The sequence below is a fragment of the Bombina bombina genome, chromosome 5 (genome assembly GCF_027579735.1).
Source record: "Bombina bombina isolate aBomBom1 chromosome 5, aBomBom1.pri, whole genome shotgun sequence".
NCBI classification, from domain to species: Eukaryota; Metazoa; Chordata; class Amphibia; order Anura; family Bombinatoridae; genus Bombina; species Bombina bombina.
In genome coordinates, this window is record NC_069503.1 from 18,940,263 (window position 1) to 18,963,448 (window position 23,186).

A 23,186-nucleotide genomic window follows, 5' to 3' on the forward strand; every position below is an offset into this window, starting at 1 on the left:
CAAGAAGCGTGTGGAAAAACCAAGGCGCAAAATAACTGCCCATGAACTGAGAAAAGTCAAGCGTGCAGCTGCCAAGATGCCACTTGCCACCAGTTTGGCCATATTTCAGAGCTGCAACATCACTGGAGTGCCCAAAAGCACAAGGTGTGCAATACTCAGAGACATGGCCAAGGTAAGAAAGGCTGAAAGACGACCACCACTGAACAAGACACACAAGCTGAAACGTCAAGACTGGGCCAAGAAATATCTCAAGACTGATTTTTCTAAGGTTTTATGGACTGATGAAATGAGAGTGAGTCTTGATGGGCCAGATGGATGGGCCCGTGGCTGGATTGGTAAAGGGCAGAGAGCTCCAGTCCGACTCAGATGCCAGCAAGGTGGAGGTGGAGTACTGGTTTGGGCTGGTATCATCAAAGATGAGCTTGTGGGGCCTTTTCGGTTGAGGATGGAGTCAAGCTCAACTCCCAGTCCTACTGCCAGTTTCTGGAAGACACCTTCTTCAAGCAGTGGTACAGGAAGAAGTCTGCATCCTTCAAGAAAAACATGATTTTCATGCAGGACAATGCTCCATCACACGCGTCCAAGTACTCCACAGCGTGGCTGGCAAGAAAGGGTATAAAAGAAGAAAATCTAATGACATGGCCTCCTTGTTCACCTGATCTGAACCCCATTGAGAACCTGTGGTCCATCATCAAATGTGAGATTTACAAGGAGGGAAAACAGTACACCTCTCTGAACAGTGTCTGGGAGGCTGTGGTTGCTGCTGCACGCAATGTTGATGGTGAACAGATCAAAACACTGACAGAATCCATGGATGGCAGGCTTTTGAGTGTCCTTGCAAAGAAAGGTGGCTATATTGGTCACTGATTTGTTTTTGTTTTGTTTTTGAATGTCAGAAATGTATATTTGTGAATGTTGAGATGTTATATTGGTTTCACTGGTAAAAATAAATAATTTAAATGGGTATATATTTGTTTTTTGTTAAGTTGCCTAATAATTATGCACAGTAATAGTCACCTGCACACACAGATATCCCCCTAAAATAGCTAAAACTAAAAACAAACTAAAAACTACTTCCAAAAATATTCAGCTTTGATATTAATGAGTTTTTTGGGTTCATTGAGAACATGGTTGTTGTTCAATAATAAAATTAATCCTCAAAAATACAACTTGCCTAATAATTCTGCACTCCCTGTAATAACAAGTATGTAATATAGAATGAGGAGTGATATTTAGATGTGATGTTTGTGTATAATAACAAGTATGTAATATAGAATGAGGAGTGATATTTAGATGTGATGTTTGTGTATAATAACAAGTATGTAATATAGAATGAGGAGTGATATTTAGATGTGATGTTTGGATATAATAACAAGTATGTAATATAGAATGAGGAGTGATATTTAGATGTGATGTTTGTGTATAATAACAAGTATGTAATATAGAATGAGGAGTGATATTTAGATATGATGTTTGGATTTAATAACAAGTATGTAATATAGAATGAGGAGTGATATTTAGATATGATGTTTGGATTTAATAACAAGTATGTAATATAGAATGAGGAGTGATATTTAGATGTGATGTTTGGATATAATAACAAGTATGTAATATAGAATGAGTAATATGTAGATGTGATGTTTGGATATAATAACAAGTATGTAATATAGAATGAGTAATATTTAGATGTGATGCTTGGATATAATAACAAGTGTGTAATATAGAATGAGATGTGATATTTAGATATGATGTTTGGATATAATAACAAGTATGTAATATAGAATGAGCAGTGATATTTAGATGTGATGTTTGTGTATAATAACAAGTATGTAATATAGAATGAGGAGTGATATTTAGATATGATGTTTGGATATAATAACAAGTATGTAATATAGAATGAGCAGTGATATTTAGATGTGATGTTTGTGTATAATAACAAGTATGTAATATAGAATGAGGAGTGATATTTAGATGTGATGTTTGTGTATAATAACAAGTATGTAATATAGAATGAGGAGTGATATTTAGATATGATGTTTGGATTTAATAACAAATATGTAATATAGAATGAGGAGTGATATTTAGATGTGATGTTTGGATATAATAAAAAGTATGTAATATAGAATGAGGAGTCATATTTAGATGTGATGTTTGTGTATAATAACAAGTATGTAATATAGAATGAGGAGTGATATTTAGATATGATGTTTGGATTTAATAACAAGTATGTAATATAGAATGAGGAGTGATATTTAGATGTGATGTTTGTATATAATAACAAGTATGTAATATAGAATGAGGAGTGATATTTAGATGTGATGTTTGTATATAATAACAAGTATGTAATATAGAATGAGGAGTGATATTTAGATGTGATGTTTGGATTTAATAACAAGTTGGTAATATAGAATGAGGAGTGATATTTAGATATGATGTTTGGATTTAATAACAAGTATGTAATATAGAATGAGGAGTGATATTTAGATGTGATGTTTGGATTTAATAACAAGTATGTAATATAGAATGAGGAGTGATATTTAGATATGATGTTTGTGTATAATAACAAGTATGTAATATAGAATGAGGAGTGATATTTAGATGTGATGTTTGGATAAAATAACAAGTATGTAATATAGAATGAGGAGTGATATTTAGATATGATGTTTGGATTTAATAACAAGTATGTCATATAGAATGAGGAGTGATATTTAGATGTGATGTTTGTATATAATAACAAGTATGTAATATAGAATGAGTAATATTTAGATGTGATGTTTGTATATAACAACAAGTATGTAATATAGAATGAGTAATATTTAAATGTGATGATTGGATATAATAACAAGTATGTAATATAGAATGAGTAATATTTAGATGTGATGTTTGGTTATAATAACAAGTATGTAATATAGAATGAGTAATATTTAGATGTGATGTTTGGATATAATAACAAGTATGTAATATAGAATTAGTAATATTTAGATGTGATGTTTGGATTTAATAACAAGTGTGTAATATAGAATGAGTGATATTTAAATGTGATGTTTAGATATAATAACAAGTATGTAATATAGAATGAGGTGTGATATTTAGATGTGATGTGTGGATATAATAACAAGTATGTAATATAGAATGAGGAGTGATATTTAGATGTGATGTTTGTGTATAATAACAAGTATGTAATATAGAATGAGTAATATTTAGATGTGATGTTTGGATATAATAACAAGTATGTAATATAGAATGAGTAATATTTAAATGTGATGTTTGGATATAATAACAAGTATGTAATATAGAATGAGTAATATTTAGATGTGATGTTTGGATATAATAACAAGTATGTAATATAGAATGAGTAATATTTAGATGTGATGTTTGGATATAATAACAAGTATGTAATATAGAATGAGTAATATTTAGATGTGATGTTTGGATATAATAACAAGTGTGTAATATAGAATGAGTGATATTTAGATGTGATGTTTGGATATAATAACAAGTATGTAATATAGAATGAGGTGTGATATTTAGATGTGATGTGTGGATATAATAACAAGTATGTAATATAGAATGAGGAGTGATATTTAGATGTGATGTTTGTGTATAATAACAAGTATGTAATATAGAATGAGTAATATTTAGATGTGATGTTTGGATATAATAACAAGTATGTAATATAGAATGAGTAATATTTAGATGTGATGTTTGGATATAATAACAAGTGTGTAATATAGAATGAGTGATATTTAGATGTGATGTGTGGATATAATAACAAGTATGTAATATAGAATGAGGAGTGATATTTAGATGTGATGTTTGTGTATAATAACAAGTATGTAATATAGAATGAGTAATATTTAGATGTGATGTTTGGATATAATAACAAGCGTGTAATATAGAATGAGGAGTGATATTTAGATATAATAACAAGTATGTAATATAGAATGAGGAGTGATATTTAGATATGATGTTTGGATATAATAACAAGTATGTAATATAGAATGAGGAGTAATATTTAGATGTGATGTGTGGATATAATAACAAGTATGTAATATACAATGAGAAGTGATATTTAGATGTGATGTGTGGATATAATAACAAGTGTGTAATATAGAATGAGGAGTGGTATTTAGATATGATGTTTGGATATAATAACAAGTATGTAATATAGAATGAGGAGTGATATTTAGATGTGATGTTTGGATATAATAACAAGTATGTAATATAGAATGAGGAGTGATATTTAGATGTGATGTTTGTGTATAACAACAAGTGTGTAATATAGAATGAGTGATGTTTAGATGTGATGTTTGGATATAATAACAAGTATGTAATATAGAATGAGGAGTGATATTTAGATGTGATGTTTGTGTATAATAACAAGTATGTAATATAGAATGAGGAGTGATATTTAGATGTGATGTTTGTATATAATAACAAGTGTGTAATATAGAATGAGGTGCGATATTTAGATGTGATGTTTGGATATAATAACAAGTATGTAATATAGAATGAGTGATATTTAGATGTGATGTTTGGATATAATAATGATCATGTAATATAGAATGAGAAGTGATATTTAGATGTGATGTTTGGATATAATAACAAGTATGTAATATAGAATGAGGAGTGATATTTAGATGTGATGTTTGTGTATAATAACAAGTATGTAATATAGAATGATGAGTGATATTTAGATGTGATGTTTGTGTATAATAACAAGTATGTAATATAGAATGAGAAGTGATATTTAGATGTGATGTTTGGATATAATAACAAGTATGTAATATAGAATGAGGAGTGATATTTAGATGTGATGTTTGGATATAATAACAAGTATGTAATATAGAATGAGTAATATTTAGATGTGATGTTTGGATATAATAACAAGTATGTAATATAGAATGAGTAATATTTAGATGTGATGTTTGGATATAATAACAAGTGTGTAATATAGAATGAGTGATATTTAGATGTGATGTTTGTGTATAACAACAAGTGTGTAATATAGAATGAGTGATGTTTAGATGTGATGTTTGGATATAATAACAAGTATGTAATATAGAATGAGGAGTGATATTTAGATGTGATGTTTGTGTATAATAACAAGTATGTAATATAGAATGAGGAGTGATATTTAGATGTGATGTTTGGATATAATAACAAGTATGTAATATAGAATGAGTGATATTTAGATGTGATGTTTGGATATAATAATGATCATGTAATATAGAATGAGAAGTGATATTTAGATGTGATGTTTGGATATAATAACAAGTGTGTAATATAGAATGAGGAGTGATATTTAGATGTGATGTGTGGATATAATAACAAGTGTGTAATATAGAATAAGGAGTGATATTTAGATATGATGTTTGGATATAATAACAAGTATGTAATATAGAATGAGATGTGATATTTAGATGTGATGTTTGGATATAATAATGATCATGTAATATAGAATGAGGAGTGATATTTAGATGTGATGTTTGGATGTAATAATGATCATGTAATATAGAATGAGGAGTGATATTTAGATGTGATGTTTGGATATAATAACAAGTATGTAATATAGAATGAGATGTGATGTTTGGATATAATAACAAGTATGTAATATAGAATGAGGAGTGATATTTAGATGTGCTGTTTGGATATAATAATAAGTATGTAATATAGAATGAGGAGTGATATTTAGATGGGATGTGTGTATATAATAACAAGTATGTAATATACAATGAGATGTGATATTTAGATGTGATGTTTGGACATAATAACAAGCGTGTAATATAGAATGAGGAGTGATATTTAGATGAGATGTTTGGATATAATAACAAGTATGTAATATAGTATGAGGAGTGATATTTAGATGTGATGTTTGGATATAATAATGATCATGTAATATAGAATGAGGAGTGATATTTAGATATGATGTTTGGATATAATAATGATCATGTAATATAGAATGAGGAGTGATATGTAGATATGATGTTTGGATATAATAATGATCATGTAATATAGAATGAGGAGTGATATTTAGATATGATGTTTGGATATAATAATGATCATGTAATATAGAATGAGGAGTGATATGTAGATGTGATGTTTGGATATAATAATGATCATGTAATATAGAATGAGGAGTGATATTTAGATATGATGTTTGGATATAATAACAAGCGTGTAATATAGAATGAGGAGTGATATTTAGATGTGATGTTTGGATATAATAACAAGTATGTAATATAGAATGAGGAGTGATATTTAGATGTGATGTTTGGATATAATAACAAGTATGTAATATAGAATGAGGAGTGATATTTAGATATGATGTTTGGATATAATAACAAGTATGTAATATAGAATGAGCAGTGATATTTAGATGTGATGTTTGTGTATAATAACAAGTATGTAATATAGAATGAGGAGTGATATTTAGATGTGATGTTTGGATATAATAATGATCATGTAATATAGAATGAGGAGTGATATTTAGATGTGATGTTTGTGTATAATAACAAGTATGTAATATAGAATAAGATGTGATATTTAGATATGATGTTTGGATATTATAACAAGTATGTAATATAGAATGAGGAGTGATATTTAGATGTGATGTTTGGATATAATAACACGCGTGTAATATAGAACGAGGAGTGTGAAATTAAGACATAATTATGAGAGAGTTCTATAACAATAAAATGATTGTCTACTTTTGGTGACATTTTCCTCTAGATTGTCCCTACTCCTCTATTGAGTCTTACCGTCACATTGCCTCTTGGTGCAGTTGGTGATCTGCCCAGATACACAGGTGCTGCCAGAGGATGAAACAAAACAATTATTAATTTCATGTTCTTCAGTTTCATCCGTCTGAAACATTAAATACCGGAACATTAAATACATTAGAATTCTATAATCAACAAATGCACAATAAAAATACAACACAAAAGCACTTAGTGGCCGAATTATCATTGTGCGGACGGACATGATCCGCTGTGCAATACCGCCCCCTGCAGATTTGTGGCCACTAGCAGGGGGTGTTAATTAACCTGATTGTATCTGATTGGGCTGATTGCTGTCCGCGGCCTCAGAGGTGGCGGACAAGTTAAGTAGCAGTGGTCTTAAGACCAAGGCCAATTTATCAAGCACTGTATGGAGCTTTGAAGGGCCATGTTTCTGGTGAACCTTCAGACTCGTCAGAAACACCAGTTATGAAGCAGCAGTCTAAAGACCGCCTGCTCTGAGGAGGCTAACAAACATTGCGGGAAATCAACCCGATCCAATACGATCAGGTTGATTGACCCCCTCTGCTAGCAGCCGATAAGCTGCGAATCTTTAGGGGGCGGGGTTGCACCAGCAGTTCACAAGAGCTGCTGGTGCAATACTGAATGCAGAGATTGTATTTCTCTCCGCATTCAGCGATGTCTGTTGGACATGATCTGCTGATTGGATAATGTCAGACAGACATTTGTCAAATAGGCCCCTTATTCTGAATTTCAAATGATTAGGAGATTTTTTTCTGACAAATTTCAAAGTTAGTCCGATTTGCCTTCCCCCTGTATCATGTGACAGCCATCAGCCAATCACAAAACGCATATATGTATAGACCCTGGTTTCTCAACAGCCGGGCCGTGGCCCAGTACCGGGCCGTGATAGCCCTGCTGGTGGGCCCTGACCTGTCATGCCCCCACTGCTCACTCTTACCCCACTGCAAACCAGATGCAGACTGAGACCAATCAAGGCCCCAGGAACACTGTCTCACACTGACCAAAATGTATTAAATTGTATGCAAATCAACATGGTAGCCTTCCTGCCCTGCCCCCAACAGGCCCCTCATCCTCCAGAGCCAGGATCCCCAACATTAAGGGCCAGAGAAAGGGCACCCCACACTCCATGGCCCTCACAGCGACAGACCCCTGCCAGGGCCCCCACTAAACCCACACTTATTTGCTTAGTTACTGATAGGGCAACTGAAAACTCCAGCTTAAGGAATGCACCAAGATCCGTGGAGATACCATTTGTGGGCCCCCCTACTTGCTGGTCCCTCGGCCCAGGTCCTATTTGCCTGGCTGATCGGCCCGCCCCTGCTGCTCACTATATATAGATATATATGTATATATATATGTATATATAAATATATATGTATATATAAATAAACTACTGGGCCCCGGACATGTCTAGCTAAAATTTACCGGGCCTTGAGGTCACTTTGGTTGAGAACCACTGGTATAGACTGAGTTCTTGCACATGCTCAGTAGGAGCTGATGCCTCAGAAAGTGTACACATAAAAACACTGTGCACATTTAGACAATGGCAGTGAATTGGAAAGTTGTTGAAAGTTTAATTTTGACTTTGGTGCTTCTTTAATTATATTAATAGCTGCTGTAACAATAACATTTCTGCCTTAGGATATATTATGGAAACAAACATAAGGGTAACTTTTACATTGTTTTCTGGTAAAATGTAAGGAGCTTGCAGCTATTTATTAATAAACATAGGAGTCAACCTCAATCCTTTAGAAAAACTACAAATAACCCTATTGGGGCAGATGCTGCTTTAAACCCCCAACGTTTCTGGCTCGCCGGAAACATACGTTAAGAAGCAATGATCATAAGAACTTTAACTTGTCTGACACCTCTGAGGTGGCGGACGGCAATCATTGCGATACGATGAAGAAATGCTTGTGCAATGTTAAATGGCAACAGCGTATGCTGTCAGCATTTAGCGAGGTTGGGCGGACATGATCCGCTACATAGAATCATGTCTGCTTGCCTCTTGTTAAATTGACCCCATAGGGGCCGATTTATCATATGTCTGGCGGACATGATCCACTGTAGCGGATCATGTCCGCCAGTCCGATAAATGACGACAGCATACGCTGTCAGCATTTATGATTGCACAAACAATCATTGTGCAATACCGCCCCCTGCAGATTGGCCACTAGCAGGGGGTGTCAATCAACCTGATCATATAGGATCGGGCGGATTGCTGTCCGTCACCTCAGAGGCAGCAGACGAGTTAAGGAGCAGTGGTCTTAAACTCCTGTTTCCGGTGAGCCTGAAGGCTCGCACGGAAACAGGGCAAATAGGGGCAATTCGGCCCTTGTTAAATCAGCCCCATGGTCTTTAATGGTGCAGCTTTTCTGCGGATAAATTATTAGACAAGGAATATAATAGACCCTATTGAAACCGATGTTAAGGAGGTGAAATGCACAGATGTAAAACGTAAACCTTTGACATTGAGGGGGGATAGCAATGCTTTACAATGCACAAGAGTTACTAAAGAGTTAATGTCATTAAGTGGAATCAAATCCCAGAGTAAATTACGCACCAGTTATTGCAGCCTATTGGCACAGTATCTCCTGGTTCATACAAGTCTCCTTGCTCCGTGCAGGGGCACCGTGATGGTGACACACAGCGGTTGTTCTGCAAGACGATGACAAATAATTACTGTTAATATGATATACCAGGGCACATTGCATTATGGACCAGAGCAAGACACATCATTAGCGCTTATATGAATATGGGAGCAGGAAAGTTACTAAATGATACAATCCCTAAATTAGGAAAACGGGAAAGACAGAGAAGAAGAAGAAGAAGAAGAAGAAGAAGAAGAAGAAGAAGAAGAAGAAGAAGAAGAAGGAAGAGGATTTTTAAATGAATCAAGCATAGTCCTACATTCCAGTTAGTAGGAATTGTACACAAATTACTGTGTGGCTCTTCAAGGTCATTTGCCTTTGAGGAAATACAGGAAGAATCGCTTCAAGGGAAGATTTAATTTTACATTTTTATTTTACTTCTTATTACATTATTTGTACAATTCTTACGTTTATTTCAAATATTTTTTGATAAAACAATATTTTTAGATGTTATTTTGTGAATATATTGTCACTGATTTCATCACATAAATGAGATTGTGGTTTTGATAGCTTTGTTCCCTGTCAGTATCTATACAGTGCGCATGTGCATGAGCACACTAATATCTATAATCACACTTGGTGAAATTGCCAGTGACAAACACGCTCCACTGAGTAATACCAGCGCACGCTAATGTACTCTGGTATTACAAGTTAAGCGCAATGCGAATGCAAGCTCACATTCGCATTGCTGGGAAGCATTGAGCTCATAAGAGCGCGCTTCCAAAGGCCCAATGGGAGCCTCGTTCTCATGGCTTCAGCAAAGAGGGTGAGTCACGCAGCAGAGGACAGCAGTTTGTAAATATATATGTATATGATAATATATGTATATACAGTGGGGTGAAAAAGTATTTAGTCAGCCACCAATTGTGCAAGTTCTCCCACTTAAGAAGACGAGAGAGGCCTGTAATTTTCATCATAGGTATACCTCAACTATGAGAGACAAAATGTGGAAACAAATCCAGACAATCACATTGGGGCATTAAATAATCTCACTGGCATTAGTACAATATATACAGTATATATATATATACTTACCTGATAGTTTATTTTCTTTCTTGGCAGTTTTTTTTCTAATGGCAGTGTGAGTCCACAAATTCATTCATTACCGTGTTTCTGGCGAGTCTTCAGACCCGCCAGAAACAGCAGTTATGAAGCAGCGGTCACAAAGACCGCTGCTCCATAACTTGTCCGCCTGCTCTGAGCAAGCGGACAGACATCGCCGGAAATCAACCCGATCGGGTTGATTGACACCCCCCTGCTGATGGCCCATTGGCCGTGAGTCTGCAGGAGGCGGCGTTGCACCAGCAGCACTTGTGAGCTGCTGGTGCAATGCTGAATACGGCGAGCGTATTGCTCGCGGTATTCAGCGAGGTCTGTCGGACCTGATCCGCAAAGTGGAGCACTAATATTGCTTGCTCACACGCGATATTTAGCGCTCCACTTGTAGTCTGGCTCTTAATATCCTTTTAACTGATGTACATAGAAGGGGAAAGAAACAAAAATGAAATATAAAGATAAAGCTCATCTTTTCTATTCTATCTATCACATATTTATTCTATTCTCTGAGAGATCCCTGGTGTGGAAGCTAAACCTCCAGCTGTACAATGAAAAACATCTGCCCATGCTCAGGATATGGCCTATGGCAACTCACCAGTAGTACATCCCCATCTCTGCAGTAACAGCCTGGCTGGCATGTTCTGTTGGTCCAGTCATTATCCAGGTCTACACAGGATGCTGGACCTTCATGACAATCCTTCCAGATCTTATCTTCTGGGCAAACCCCAGGAACCTCACCTGGAAATAAATCAGTAGCTTAGTAACTTAGTCATTTGTACATTTTATGTCTATATTCAATAGAAGTGTTTCTTATAATAAAAACAGTTTCCTACTTTGTGCTGCATTTAAGATAAGTACACAATGTGACTTCCAACCTCTCTGGAACAAAAAGTATTTTACAGCAGAGCAAGGAATATAGTCAGTGTATATTGTAATGTTTTTGTTTTCCTTCATTTAATTAAATCATTTATGGGGAATTAGATTAGTTTAATGTCCCTTAATAAGCTTTTCTACATTCAACAGCACACTGTTAGCGCATGTACCTATGCAACTGTAACACACACTAGCAGGTTAAATAATCTCACTGGCATTAGTACAATATATACAGTATATATATATATATATATATATATATATATATATATATATATATATACTTACCTGATAGTTTATTTTCTTTCTTGGCAGTTTTTTTTCTAATGGCAGTGTGAGTCCACAAATTCATTCATTACCCATGGGAAGTCAACACCTGGCCACCAGAAAGAGGAGGCAAAGACACCCCAGTCAAAGTATTAAGTATTTCTTCCACTTCCCCTACCCTCTGAGGAACTCAAGTTGAGGATAAGGAAAAGTGAAGAGAGACACAAGGGATACAGAGGTGCGAGACGAAAAAATTTGCCGTCATTATATGACTCTCAGGGCGGGTTCGTGGAATTTCACTGCCAATAAAGAAAATAATTTATCAGGTAAGCATACATTTAGTTTATTTTCTAATGGCAGTGAAAGTCCACAAATTCATTTATTACCTATGGGAAACCAATACCCAAGATGAAGAGGGCCCAGAATGAATAGGGAGGGACAAATCGAAAAAGGCACCACGCTTGAAGAACTTTTCTCCAAAAGGAAGCCTCAGCTGAGGAAAAAACATCAAATTTGTAAAACTTAGTAAAAGTATGTAACAAGGACCAAGTAGCCGCCTTACAGATCTCTTACACTGAAGCCTCTTTCTTGAAGGCCCAAGACAAAGACACTGGATGGGTAGAATGTGCCATGATTCTAGAAGAAGGCTGTTGTCCTGCGGCCATATGGATTAATTGGACTTCTCAGCAAAAAAGAAAGAGTAATTGCAGAGGCTTTTTGACCCCTGTACTTACCAGAGTACATAATGAACAGGGAAGAGACCGTCGAAATTCCTCAGTAGCATGAAGGTAGAACTTTAAGGCTCTAATTATGTCCAAATTGTGCAACAAACGCTCCTTCTGAGAAGAAGGATTGGGACAATAAGATGTCCCTACAATCTCGATATTGGGAGTAGAAACAACCTTATACAAAAAGCCCAAATTAGTACGCAAAACAGCCCTGTCTGCATGAAATATAAGGTATGGCGGATCACACTCAGAGACTCTAAAAGCAGAAGAGATAGCTAACAAAAACAAAACTTTCCACAACAAAACCTAAAAGTCAAGAAAATGCATAGGCTCAAATGAAGCCTGTTGAAGAACTCAAAGAACAAGATTAAGGCTCCAAGGAGGAGCAACGGTTTTGAATACAGGTCTAATTCTTGCAATAACCTAAACAAAAGACTGAACATCTGGCAACCTAGCCAACTTCTTATGAAGCAAAACAGAAAGGACAGAAATCTGCCCCTTAAGAGAACTGGCCGACAGGCCTTTTTCCAATAATTCTTGTAGAAGCAAAATAATACGAGGAGTCAGAGGAATTTTTGTCATCAGAAGGGTGTATATGACTGACCAGAGCAGCCTTTCTCTTCCCTGACCAAGGGAAAGCACTCAGCACAGCAGATACAGTGGATTTATATTGCACTACAAAATCTTTGGGGAGATATATGACCCAAGAAGATGAATTAGGAACAGGGCCAGAAGGAACTGCATGTGAAGTGCCATGAGAAGGGGACTGAGGCAAAAGTATTAGCATATCAGGGTTAACAGAGTCCTGAGAGGTAGAAGGCTCTGAAGGGTTAACCTGAGTTAAAGGTGATAATGCAGGCATATTAGGCTTAGGTCCCTTAAAATGAGACAGCAGGGCAGATCCCAAGCAAACTTTGGACAATTGAGCAGGGGGGCATACCATGGGCATATTACATAACATACATTTGTTAGATTGAATTTGTACCGGAGGATTAACCTGCTCATGGGAAAAAGACAATTCTGAGTCATCCATAGCTTCAGATAAAGAGCCTTAGTAATGAGCAATGCAAAACCAAGCACACTAAGACCTCCTGTGCTGCGAATGGATTGAGTATCCATCTCCTGGTCCTAGCCAGACCCAAGACAGCTGTACTCCATCTGGATGCAGCTCTGAAGAGAAGAGAGAGTGTGCCAAACCCACAGGGCATATCACTCTGCAAGAAACTGGCCCACCCCCTGCTACGGCGCATCCTGCCTTCTAAGCACGCGACTATCGCACTCCAACAAACCGCTCAAATTGGTAATCGTGCCCCCATAATAATAAAGTTTGAGACCCCTAACAATACCCCAAGCGTGGCCCCAATGAGCAGTGTGCAGCAGCACATAAATCCCATGCTGATCGGGGAAACGCTACCGCTAACTAACCACTCCTGATATGTTTTTTATCCCTACTAGGGACTAACATGAAATACACCCTTCTATGCACGCAATAAAGAACATTAAATCCCACCACGAGGATAATTAGGCCAAAAAAATGTAACCCCCTTATGAGGAGATACCTGCACCCACCAGGTCACATACTGAAGTATCCCAACATATACTGATCCCTCATGATAGGTGACAAGTCAAAACAGGCACCTGAGAGAGAAACTGGGACTTGCCCTCAGAGGTCTTCTGCTGTGGTGTAGTCACAGCACTTCCAGGTCTGACAGTAACAAGCTTACATCTGACAGGGACCTGAGAGACAAAGGAAAGCAGTGTAATGATGCCTGGAGGGGAGTTAGCAGTATGAAACTGGGACTTACCCTCAGAGGTCTTCTGCTGTGGTGTAGTCACAGCACTTCCAGGTCTGACAGTAACAAGCTTACATCTAACAGGGACCTGAGAGACAAAGGAAAGCAGTGTAATGCCTGGAGGGGAGTTAGCAGTAAGAAACTGGAAGGAGGCATGGAAAGCATCCCTGCGACATCCAGATGCTAACCTTCACCAATACTCTTACTAAGAGGGTTACATGGTTAGTAAACATACCCCTCTTCTTCCTTGCAGGAAACAATCCAGTAAGGAACATTAAAATTCAGTCTTCATTAGAGAACCATGCTCTGCCTACCTACTTGTAAACGAGGCAAATAATTTCTGGGAGGGTAGGGGAAGAGGGAGGGATACTTAATGCTATAACTGGGGTGTCTTTGCCTCCTCCTGGTGAACAGGTGTTGAATTCCCATAGGTAATTAATGAATTTGTGGACTCAGTGCCAATAGAAAGAAAAAACATTATTTTAGTTTCTGAGAGACCTATTTTCTCATTTCCTTATATTTTATAAGGAATATTGTTCCTATAATGACTGTTTACTCAAAATGATTTTATCATCATGTGTATTTAACAGCAGCAGTTAAACCTATAAAATATACTTTTGCTTTAAATGGTTAAGTACAATAGTAAAGCTCAACAATCCTATTAAAAAAACAATTCACAGTAAAACATTCTGAACTACTGCTAGATGCAAATAAAAACACATTAACCATAACACCATGGCTGATAGAGTTATGTGTCTCAGGAGTTGGATAGGGTCTTGTGTATATGACTTGCGTAAGACACACTGCTGGTGCCAGCTACTCACCAATGCAGGGGCTGAGGTTACAAGTGGAGAATTCAATCCTGCGCAGAACAACGCTGACTCGGCTGCGGTTTCTGTAACCACCACCGCAGGGAACAGAACATTCCGACCAGGGGCCCCACTCGCCAGCAGAACCTAACAAAGCATCAAAAATGTGTTATGAGATTCAGAATTTCCACTAACTGACTGTTAGTAAATACTTGTATCCAGAGAGATTCATTCATATTATCATAAAACCCCACGCACACAAAAAGCCGGACTTCGTATATTGCCGCCATGTTAACGCATTCCCCCATAGAAGTCAATGGAGCGCCCTACAGGCGTGCAAACCCGATCACATTTTCTCAAGTGCGCTAACCCAGCAGGAAAATATGAATATTTTATATTTTATCTAATTTTTGTCACAAAGAAGAATATGTCATATTTATCCAAAAATACATATTTCTATAGATATCTGATGGTATTTTGGTAAATATATACCTGTATATAGCTATACCTATAAATATAGATGATTATATAAAGGTATAGATATATACATATATATATATGTATGCATAGGAATATCTGTTTAAAAGTACATAGAACATATTCTCCTATATGAAGAACTTGGAATGTGAAATATTTACAGTACATATGTAGATACGTTTGACATGTTTTCAGCTACTTAAATACAAAGGGCTCCAATGCACTTATTTATATGAATACATATGTATTTATGTGTTTATATGTTTATATATGTCTGTAATAGACACATATACACATACATATTAGACATGTATATGTTAAAGCCCATTGCAGCCCATATCTTTGAGGCCTTATAACTTTTTTGTGCAATTTGTTTAAAAAAATGTTATTAGATAGTGTTATTATGAGTGTATTAGATAGTGTTATTATGAGTGTATTAGATAGTGTTATTATGAGTGTATTGTGTAATGATTTTTTTATGTGTTTTGCAACACTTTTTTTGTTACTGAGGTTGCGGTAATTATTCAAGCGTAAATCGCGCTGATGCTCACACGTTCACATTTACTTTCAACTTGTAATACAAGTGCTCCTTCCGACACGCGCAAACACCCGCAATAAATCCTACGATCACTCGCTGGTAGTTTTTATTGTGTTTGGTGTAGACAGTCCTTTTAAGAAGATTACCTCACATCAAGAGACCATATGCAAGTCTTAGGTGCCAAATGCAAGGTCAGCCATAATATAAATCTTGATATATGTACAACTAAAAGTTAAATTTAAAGTGTCAAGAAAAAAGATTATTAGATTTCAGTAAGATGGCATCTGTAAACCAGCTTTTTATGGAATGCTGAAGGTGTAGACTGTATATACAACATGTTACTGTTCTCTAGATGCAGTTGCCCCAGGTCATATCCAGATCACCTACCCTTACATGGCTGAAGGCTGCAGAATTCTATAGCAATATTGGATCCTTCACACTCTTGTCCCCCAAATGCTGCAGGAGGGTTGGTTCCTGATCGATATCGACGTCTTGTTCCCACATTGCAAGTTCTGCTGCAGGAGCTCCAAGGTGTCCAACTGCTCCACCCACAGTCCACTGCAAGATGGGACACAAAATGAGGCTCAGAACAGATGATCAAAATGGCTGCTCTATAGGTAGGCAAGAGGGCTGTGCCTTGTAATACACATGATCTTAATAACATCATGAAAATGTATGAGGGACGCCTAAGTTATTATTATCATACATTTGAGGATACTCTGCATTTTTAGTCCAATTCAAACACTTTATATTAGGACACCATCATTTCCTTCTGGGAAAATCAGGTGATTACCTGGACACGGTTCCTTGCCGCACACCATCTCTCCAGACACGCAGGTACTGCAAGCAAACAAAGTAACAAGTTACTGATGAGAGATAAGCTTAAAAGAATAATACAGTAATGTAAAAAACGCTTCCCCCGGATAAGACAGGGCCCACTCTCAAACTGAACTGGCTTATTTAGTAACTCAAAGCATTCCCCAAAAGCACCCTCTATACAAGAGTGCTCAATATTTTCTGTTTTTCTCCTTTTCTATTACCTAAGCCCCCCGTTGTCTCTGGGATGTTGTACTCTGTAACCTCACAACTGCACCAGCCACCAAATACTGATTTAGAGGCCACATGGTGCTGTGTCTCCTGATTACAACTTTTTCTATGTGTTTAACCTATTTGTGAGGGTAAATATCAAGCCACAAAGTGTTAAAAAGAAAATTTATGCTTACCTGATAAATTTGTTTCTTTTTAGTCCACGGATCATCATCCTTACTTGTGGGATTACACCTCCTCCTGGTCAGCAGGAGGAGGCAAAGAGCACCACAGCAGAGCTGTTAAAAAGCTCCTCCCTCCCTTCCCTCCCACTCCAGTCATTCCACCGAAGTTAGGAAGAGAAAGGAAAAGCCAAGGTGCAGAGGTGTCTGAAGTTTACAAAAAAATAAAAAATAACAACCTGTCTTGCAAGAACAGGACGGGCCGTGGACTCATCGTGTCTAAAAAGAAACAAATTTATCAGGTAAGCATAAATTTTCTTTTCTTTTTAAAGACACAATGAGTCAACGGATCATCATCCTTACTTGTGGGATACAATACCAAAGCTTAGAGTACACGGATGATAAGGGAGGGACAAAACAGGGAACCTAAACCGAAGGCACCACTGCTTGAAGAATCTTTCTCCCAAAAGCAGCCTTGACCGAGGCAAAAGTATCAAATTTGTAAAATTTATAAAAAATGTGAAGAGTAGACCAAGTTGCAGCCTTGCAAATCTGTTCTACAGAAGCTTCATTTTTGAATGCCCATGAAGAAGCAATAGCCCTAGTGGAATGAGCCGTACTCTTTCAGGAAGCTGCTGTCCAGCAGTCTCATATGCAAAACGGATGATACTCTTCAACCAAAAAGAAAGAGAGGTAGCCATAGCTTTCTGACCCTCACGTTTTCCAGAGAAAATTATAAACAGCAAAGAAGACTGACGAAAGTCTTTAGTAGCCTGTAAGTAAAACTTTAAAGCACGGACTACTTCCAAATTGTGCAGAAGACGTTCCTTCTGAGAAGAAGGATTAGGACATAACGAAGGAACCACAATTTCCTGATTAATGTTCCAGTCTGAAATAACCTTAGGAAGGAACCCTAGTTTAGGACGCAAAACCACCTTATCCGAATGGAAAATAAGATAAGGCGAATTGTATTGCAACGCCGAAAGTTCAGAAACTCTTCGAGCTGAAGAAATAGCAACAAGAAATAAAACTTTCCAAGATAATAACTTAATATGTAAGGAATGCATAGGCTCAAACGGATACCCTTGAAGAACTTTAAGAACTAAATTCAGACTCCGCGGAGGAGTAACTGGCTTGAACAGAGGCCTGATCCTAACCAAGGCCTGACAGAAGGATTGAACATCTGGGACATCAGCCAGACGTTTATGTAACAAAATAGATAAGGCAGAGATCTGACCCTTTAGGGAACTTGCCGATAAACCATTCTCCAATCCTTCTTGGAGAAAAGAAAAAATCCTGCGAAACCTAACTCTACTCCATGAGTAGCCATTGGATTCACACCAATAAAGATATTTACGCCATATCTTATGGTAAATCTTTCTAGCTACAAGTTTACGCGCCTGAATTAAGGTTTCTATGACCAAATCAGAGAAACCCCGCTTGGATAGGATTAAGCGTTCAATCTCCAAGCAGTAAGCTTCAGAGAAGCTAGATTTGGGTGAAGGAAGGGTCCTTAAATGAGAAGGTCCTTCCTCAATGGAAGTTTCCAAGGTGGCAGGGATGACATGTCCACCAGATTGGCATACCAAAGCCTGCAAGGCCACGCAGGAGCGATGAGGATCACTGATGCCTTCTCCTGTTTGATTCGAGCAATAACCAGGGGAAGAAGAGCAAATGGGGAAAATAGATATGCTAGGCTTAAGGACCAAGGAACTGCCAAAGCATCTATCAGTTCCGCCTGGGGGTCCCTGGACCAGGACCCGTATCTCGGGAGCTTGGCATTCTGACGAGATGCCATGAGATCTAACTCCGGCCGACCCCATTTGAGAATCAGGTTGGAGAATATTTCCGGATGGAGTTCCCACTCTCCCGGATGAAAAGTCTGCCTGCTCAGAAAATCCTCCTTCCAGTTGTCCACCCCTGGGATGTGGATCGCTGACAGATGGCAAGAATGGGCCTCCGCCCACTGGATTATGTTGGCTACCTCAGTCATCGCTAAGGAACTCCTCATTCCTCCCTGATGATTGATGTAAGCCACTGCCGTTATGTTGTCCGACTGGAATCTGATCAACTGGGCTGAAGCCAACTGAGGCCAGGCCTGAAGAGCATTGAAGATTGCTGTTATGGTATAACCCAGATATCAAGGGTTAATACCTGATGAAATATGCCCTGAATACGGGATCAGCAACACACAAACCCAGTTAATTCCCCCCAAACACAAGACCAAGCTCCATCTTGAGGGTAAAACAGAATGTGTTTTATTGAGGGCTATATGCCCAATATTTATGCAAGTCTCCCACCTAGTTGACACTCCCTAGGAGACCAGATGGCGGATTTGAAGAAGATAGTACATTAGATAGAGGGAAGACGCCCTTTTACAGGATACAATAGAATTGCATTACTTAACCAAATAAACAATTAAACACAAGAAAACAATGGAGTCCTTCTTCACACCTGGCAGTCTGACTCTGGAGGTGATTAAACAATGTGAACTCTTATCACTTAAACTTAATTACAGTAAAAAATAGCTGATGCCAGGAAACCTGTCTTTAGAAAATAGTTTCTAAAAACTGAACAAAGTTAACCCTTCCAGTACTGACAGAGGGGTCTGTCACACGGCTCCCTCCTGGTGGGACACTCCGGCAGACCCGTCTTGACCCTTTGGCGGGTCAACTTGGGGATGACTGGACTAGGAGGTGGTAGGAATGTCCGTTTGCTGGGACAATCCATCTGCATTCCCATTATGAGAGAGAATTCCTGTCCGTATAAATAAGGGTTCAACTTCTTCCTTGCCCAGACCAGGGCTAAACAGTCCTTCAAGTTTTTGTTTTCAGAGACACTTCTTTCCAGTTGGAGTCAAATCTCATCAGCTTCTTTACGAGTTTTTTGTACCTGCTCTTTATAGGTATCCACAAGCCCTTCATACTGACGTAAGTTGCCCTTGAGTTGCTGCACCTCACTATGAGCCAGTGTCAGCTTTTTCTCCAGTGTCGCTAAATTTGTCTTTACTGTTTCATGTTCCACTCTGAAGCTGGTGTTTTCTGCGGTCTGTCGGTGCAGCTTGTCTAGCAGAGATTCCCGTTCTAAACGCGCTTTTTTCCTCTGCGCTCCTCTTCTCTCCCGCTAGCACTGTTACGTAATTGTTTAACGTGACCATTTCATCCTCTACTTGACTCTTCTCCTTCATCACCGCGTTGTAACGGGACTTCCACGTATCAATAGAGGATAGAGATTTACTGAGCTCAGCGTCCTGGGGCTTAGCAGCAGATGGGTCGGTCTCGGTGGCACGGATTTGGGCACGTGTAGTCACAGGGTTAACATCGGCGGGACCCATGGGAGCGTAGGCAGAAACAAGGAGGGCCAAGTTATTTCCAAGGAGAACATCAGCTGGTAAGTCCTTCATGATTACCACATTCACATGTCTTGAGCCCACTCCCCAATCCAAATGTACCTGGGCAACAGGTAGGCGGAACACAGCGCCCCCTGCTACCCTCACAGCCACAGTGTCTCCGGTGTGCTGGTTCTCAGACACCAAGTTATTTTGGAGCAAAGTCATTGTAGCACCAGTATCCCGTAAACCACTGACCTCCCTCCCATTCACTTTAACCAGTTGCCGGTGCTGTTGCCGGTTATCCTGGTGGGCAGCTTGCACGGGGTATGCTTCATGTAGGATGCTCCAGCATTCTTCCTCCTCTACGCAATGGGCAGCAGGCTGAGGGTTACGTGGGTTTCCTCTGGCGGGTCTCCTCCAGGACTGTGCTTGGTTCGCTGGGTTTAGTGGACACTCTGGTCTTTTGTGCCCTAGTTGCTTACATCCGAAGCACCGAATGGGCTGCGAGTAGTCCCGTGAGTTGAACCGGGCTGGCTGAGGATAGTTCGTGGTTGGAGGTGGTGCTGTAGAGCGGTGCGCCGGGGGTTGGTAACCAGTATCTGCTGGGGTGACTGTGGGTCGGTACTCCACCCTAGCAGGGGTCTTAGTGGTAGCAGTGTCCAGTTTGTGGGCATCCATATACTCAACTGCCAGGCGAGCAGCTTAATGCAGTGTGGAGGGTTTACGGTCCTGAACCCACTCTCTAACTCCTGCGGATAACTTGTCGAAGCAATGTTCCAACAGGAATAGCTGCAGCACCTCTTCCACGGATACGGCTTGGCACCCTGCCATCCAGTGAGCTGCTGTGTGGTGCACCCTACATGCCCACTCAATGTAGGAATCTCCAGCTAGTTTAACAGTGTCTCTAAACCGCCTCCTGTATGCCTCCGGTGTAACCTCATACCTGGAGAGCAGTGCCTCTTTTACAGCATTATAATCCCCGACTTCCTCATCCAGAATGGCCCGAAAAGCCTCGCTGGCCCGGCCGGATAATTTTCCGGATAATATCGTGACCCAGTCCTCTGCAGGTACCTTGTGTAGGGCACATTGCCTCTCAAAATCTGCAAGGTACCCATCAATCTCTCCTTCTGTTTCCAGGAAGTTTTTAAAAGCTGCAAAATGTACCTTTCTCTTTTCCACTGGGGTTGCTGTGACTCGGGCTGCTGCAGCGCCACTTTGGCGAAGTAGGTTGGCCTCCACGGCTGCTATGACCCGGTCGATAATTTTGGCAGACGGGTTGGGGCCATAATGTGCCAGTCTTATTTTAACCGCCCGGTCAAAGCTTGCTTCTTCGGGGGTTCTGTCTAATATGCTGGGCTCATTGGTTCCTTCGGGCCCTGTTACTCCGTCCATCTCGGTCAGTATTGTAATAATCTCCCTCTTCCTGAGGTTACTGGCTTGTCGGCCCCATTGTTCTAGCAGGTCTTTAAGGGTAGCTCTTCTGGGCGATGAGGTTCATCCCGTCGCTTGCCACCAGTTGTTATGGTATAACCTGGATATCAAGGGTTAATACCTGATGAAATATGCCCTGAATACGGGATCAGCAACACACAAACCCAGTTAATTCCCCCCAAACACAAGACCAAGCTCCATCTTGAGGGTAAAACAGAATGTGTTTTATTGAGGGCTATATGCCCAGTATTTATGCAAGTCTCCCACCTGGTTGACACTCCCTAAGAGACCAGATGGGGGATTGGAAGAAGATAGTACATTAGATAGAGGGAAGACACCCTTTTACAGGATACAATAGAATTGCATTACTTAACCAAATAAACAATTGAACACAAGAAAACAATGGAGTCCTTCTTCACACCTGGCAGTCTGACTCTGGAGGTAATTAAACAATGTGAACGCTTATCACTTAAACTTAATTACAGTAAACAATAGCTGATGCCAGGAAACCTGTCTTTAGAAAATAGTTTCTCAAAACTGAACAAAGTTAACCCTTCTAGTACTGACAGAGGGGTCTGTCACAATTGCCCTTAGCACTAGGATGTTTATAGGAAGAAGCGACTCTGCCTGAGTCCATACTCCCTGAGCATTTAGAGAGCCCCAGACTGCTCCCTATCCTAAAAGGCTGACGTCCATTGTCACAATCACCCATGAAGGTCTGCGAAAGCATGTCCCCTGGGATAGATGATCCAAAGACAACCACCATTAAAGAGAGTCCCTTGTCTCCTGTTCTATGGTTATTCAAGGAGACAAATCTGTATAATCTCCATTCCACTGTCTGAGCATGCTTAACTGCAGAGGCCTGAGGTGAAACCGAGCAAACGGTATGATGTCCATTGCCTCCACCATCAATCCAATTACTGCCATGCACTGAGCCACTGACGGCTGAGGAGTGGACTGAAGGGCTCGACATGTATCCAGAATCTTTGATTTTCTGACCTCTGTCAGAAAAATTCTCATGGATATAGAATTGATTAGAGTTCCCAAGAAGATCACCCTTGTCTTTGGGATTGAAGAAATATTTTCCAGATTTACCTTCCACCGGTGAGTTCTCAGGAAAGATAGCACAATGTCGGTATGGGACCTTGCTTGCTGACAAGATGACACCTGGATTAGAATATCGTCCAGATAATGTGCCACCCCAATGCCCTGTGGTCTTAGAACCGTGAGCAGAGACCCCAGAACCTTTGTGAAAATTCT

General features: G+C 39.0%; 1 protein-coding gene across 1 annotated transcript in view; it reads right to left on the minus strand.

Moving 5' to 3' along the window:
• LOC128661241 (SCO-spondin-like) overlaps positions 1 to 23,186 on the minus strand; it is a 624,208-nt gene that overhangs the window by 296,962 nt on the left and 304,060 nt on the right. The window contains exons 64-69 of the mRNA XM_053715520.1: positions 16,750 to 16,796; positions 16,344 to 16,514; positions 14,957 to 15,088; positions 11,067 to 11,209; positions 9,328 to 9,422; positions 6,762 to 6,811 (exon numbers count right to left, since the gene is read on the minus strand). Of these exons, the coding sequence (XP_053571495.1) occupies positions 6,762 to 6,811; positions 9,328 to 9,422; positions 11,067 to 11,209; positions 14,957 to 15,088; positions 16,344 to 16,514; positions 16,750 to 16,796 (638 nt within the window). The remainder of the gene's footprint in view (positions 1 to 6,761; positions 6,812 to 9,327; positions 9,423 to 11,066; positions 11,210 to 14,956; positions 15,089 to 16,343; positions 16,515 to 16,749; positions 16,797 to 23,186) is intronic.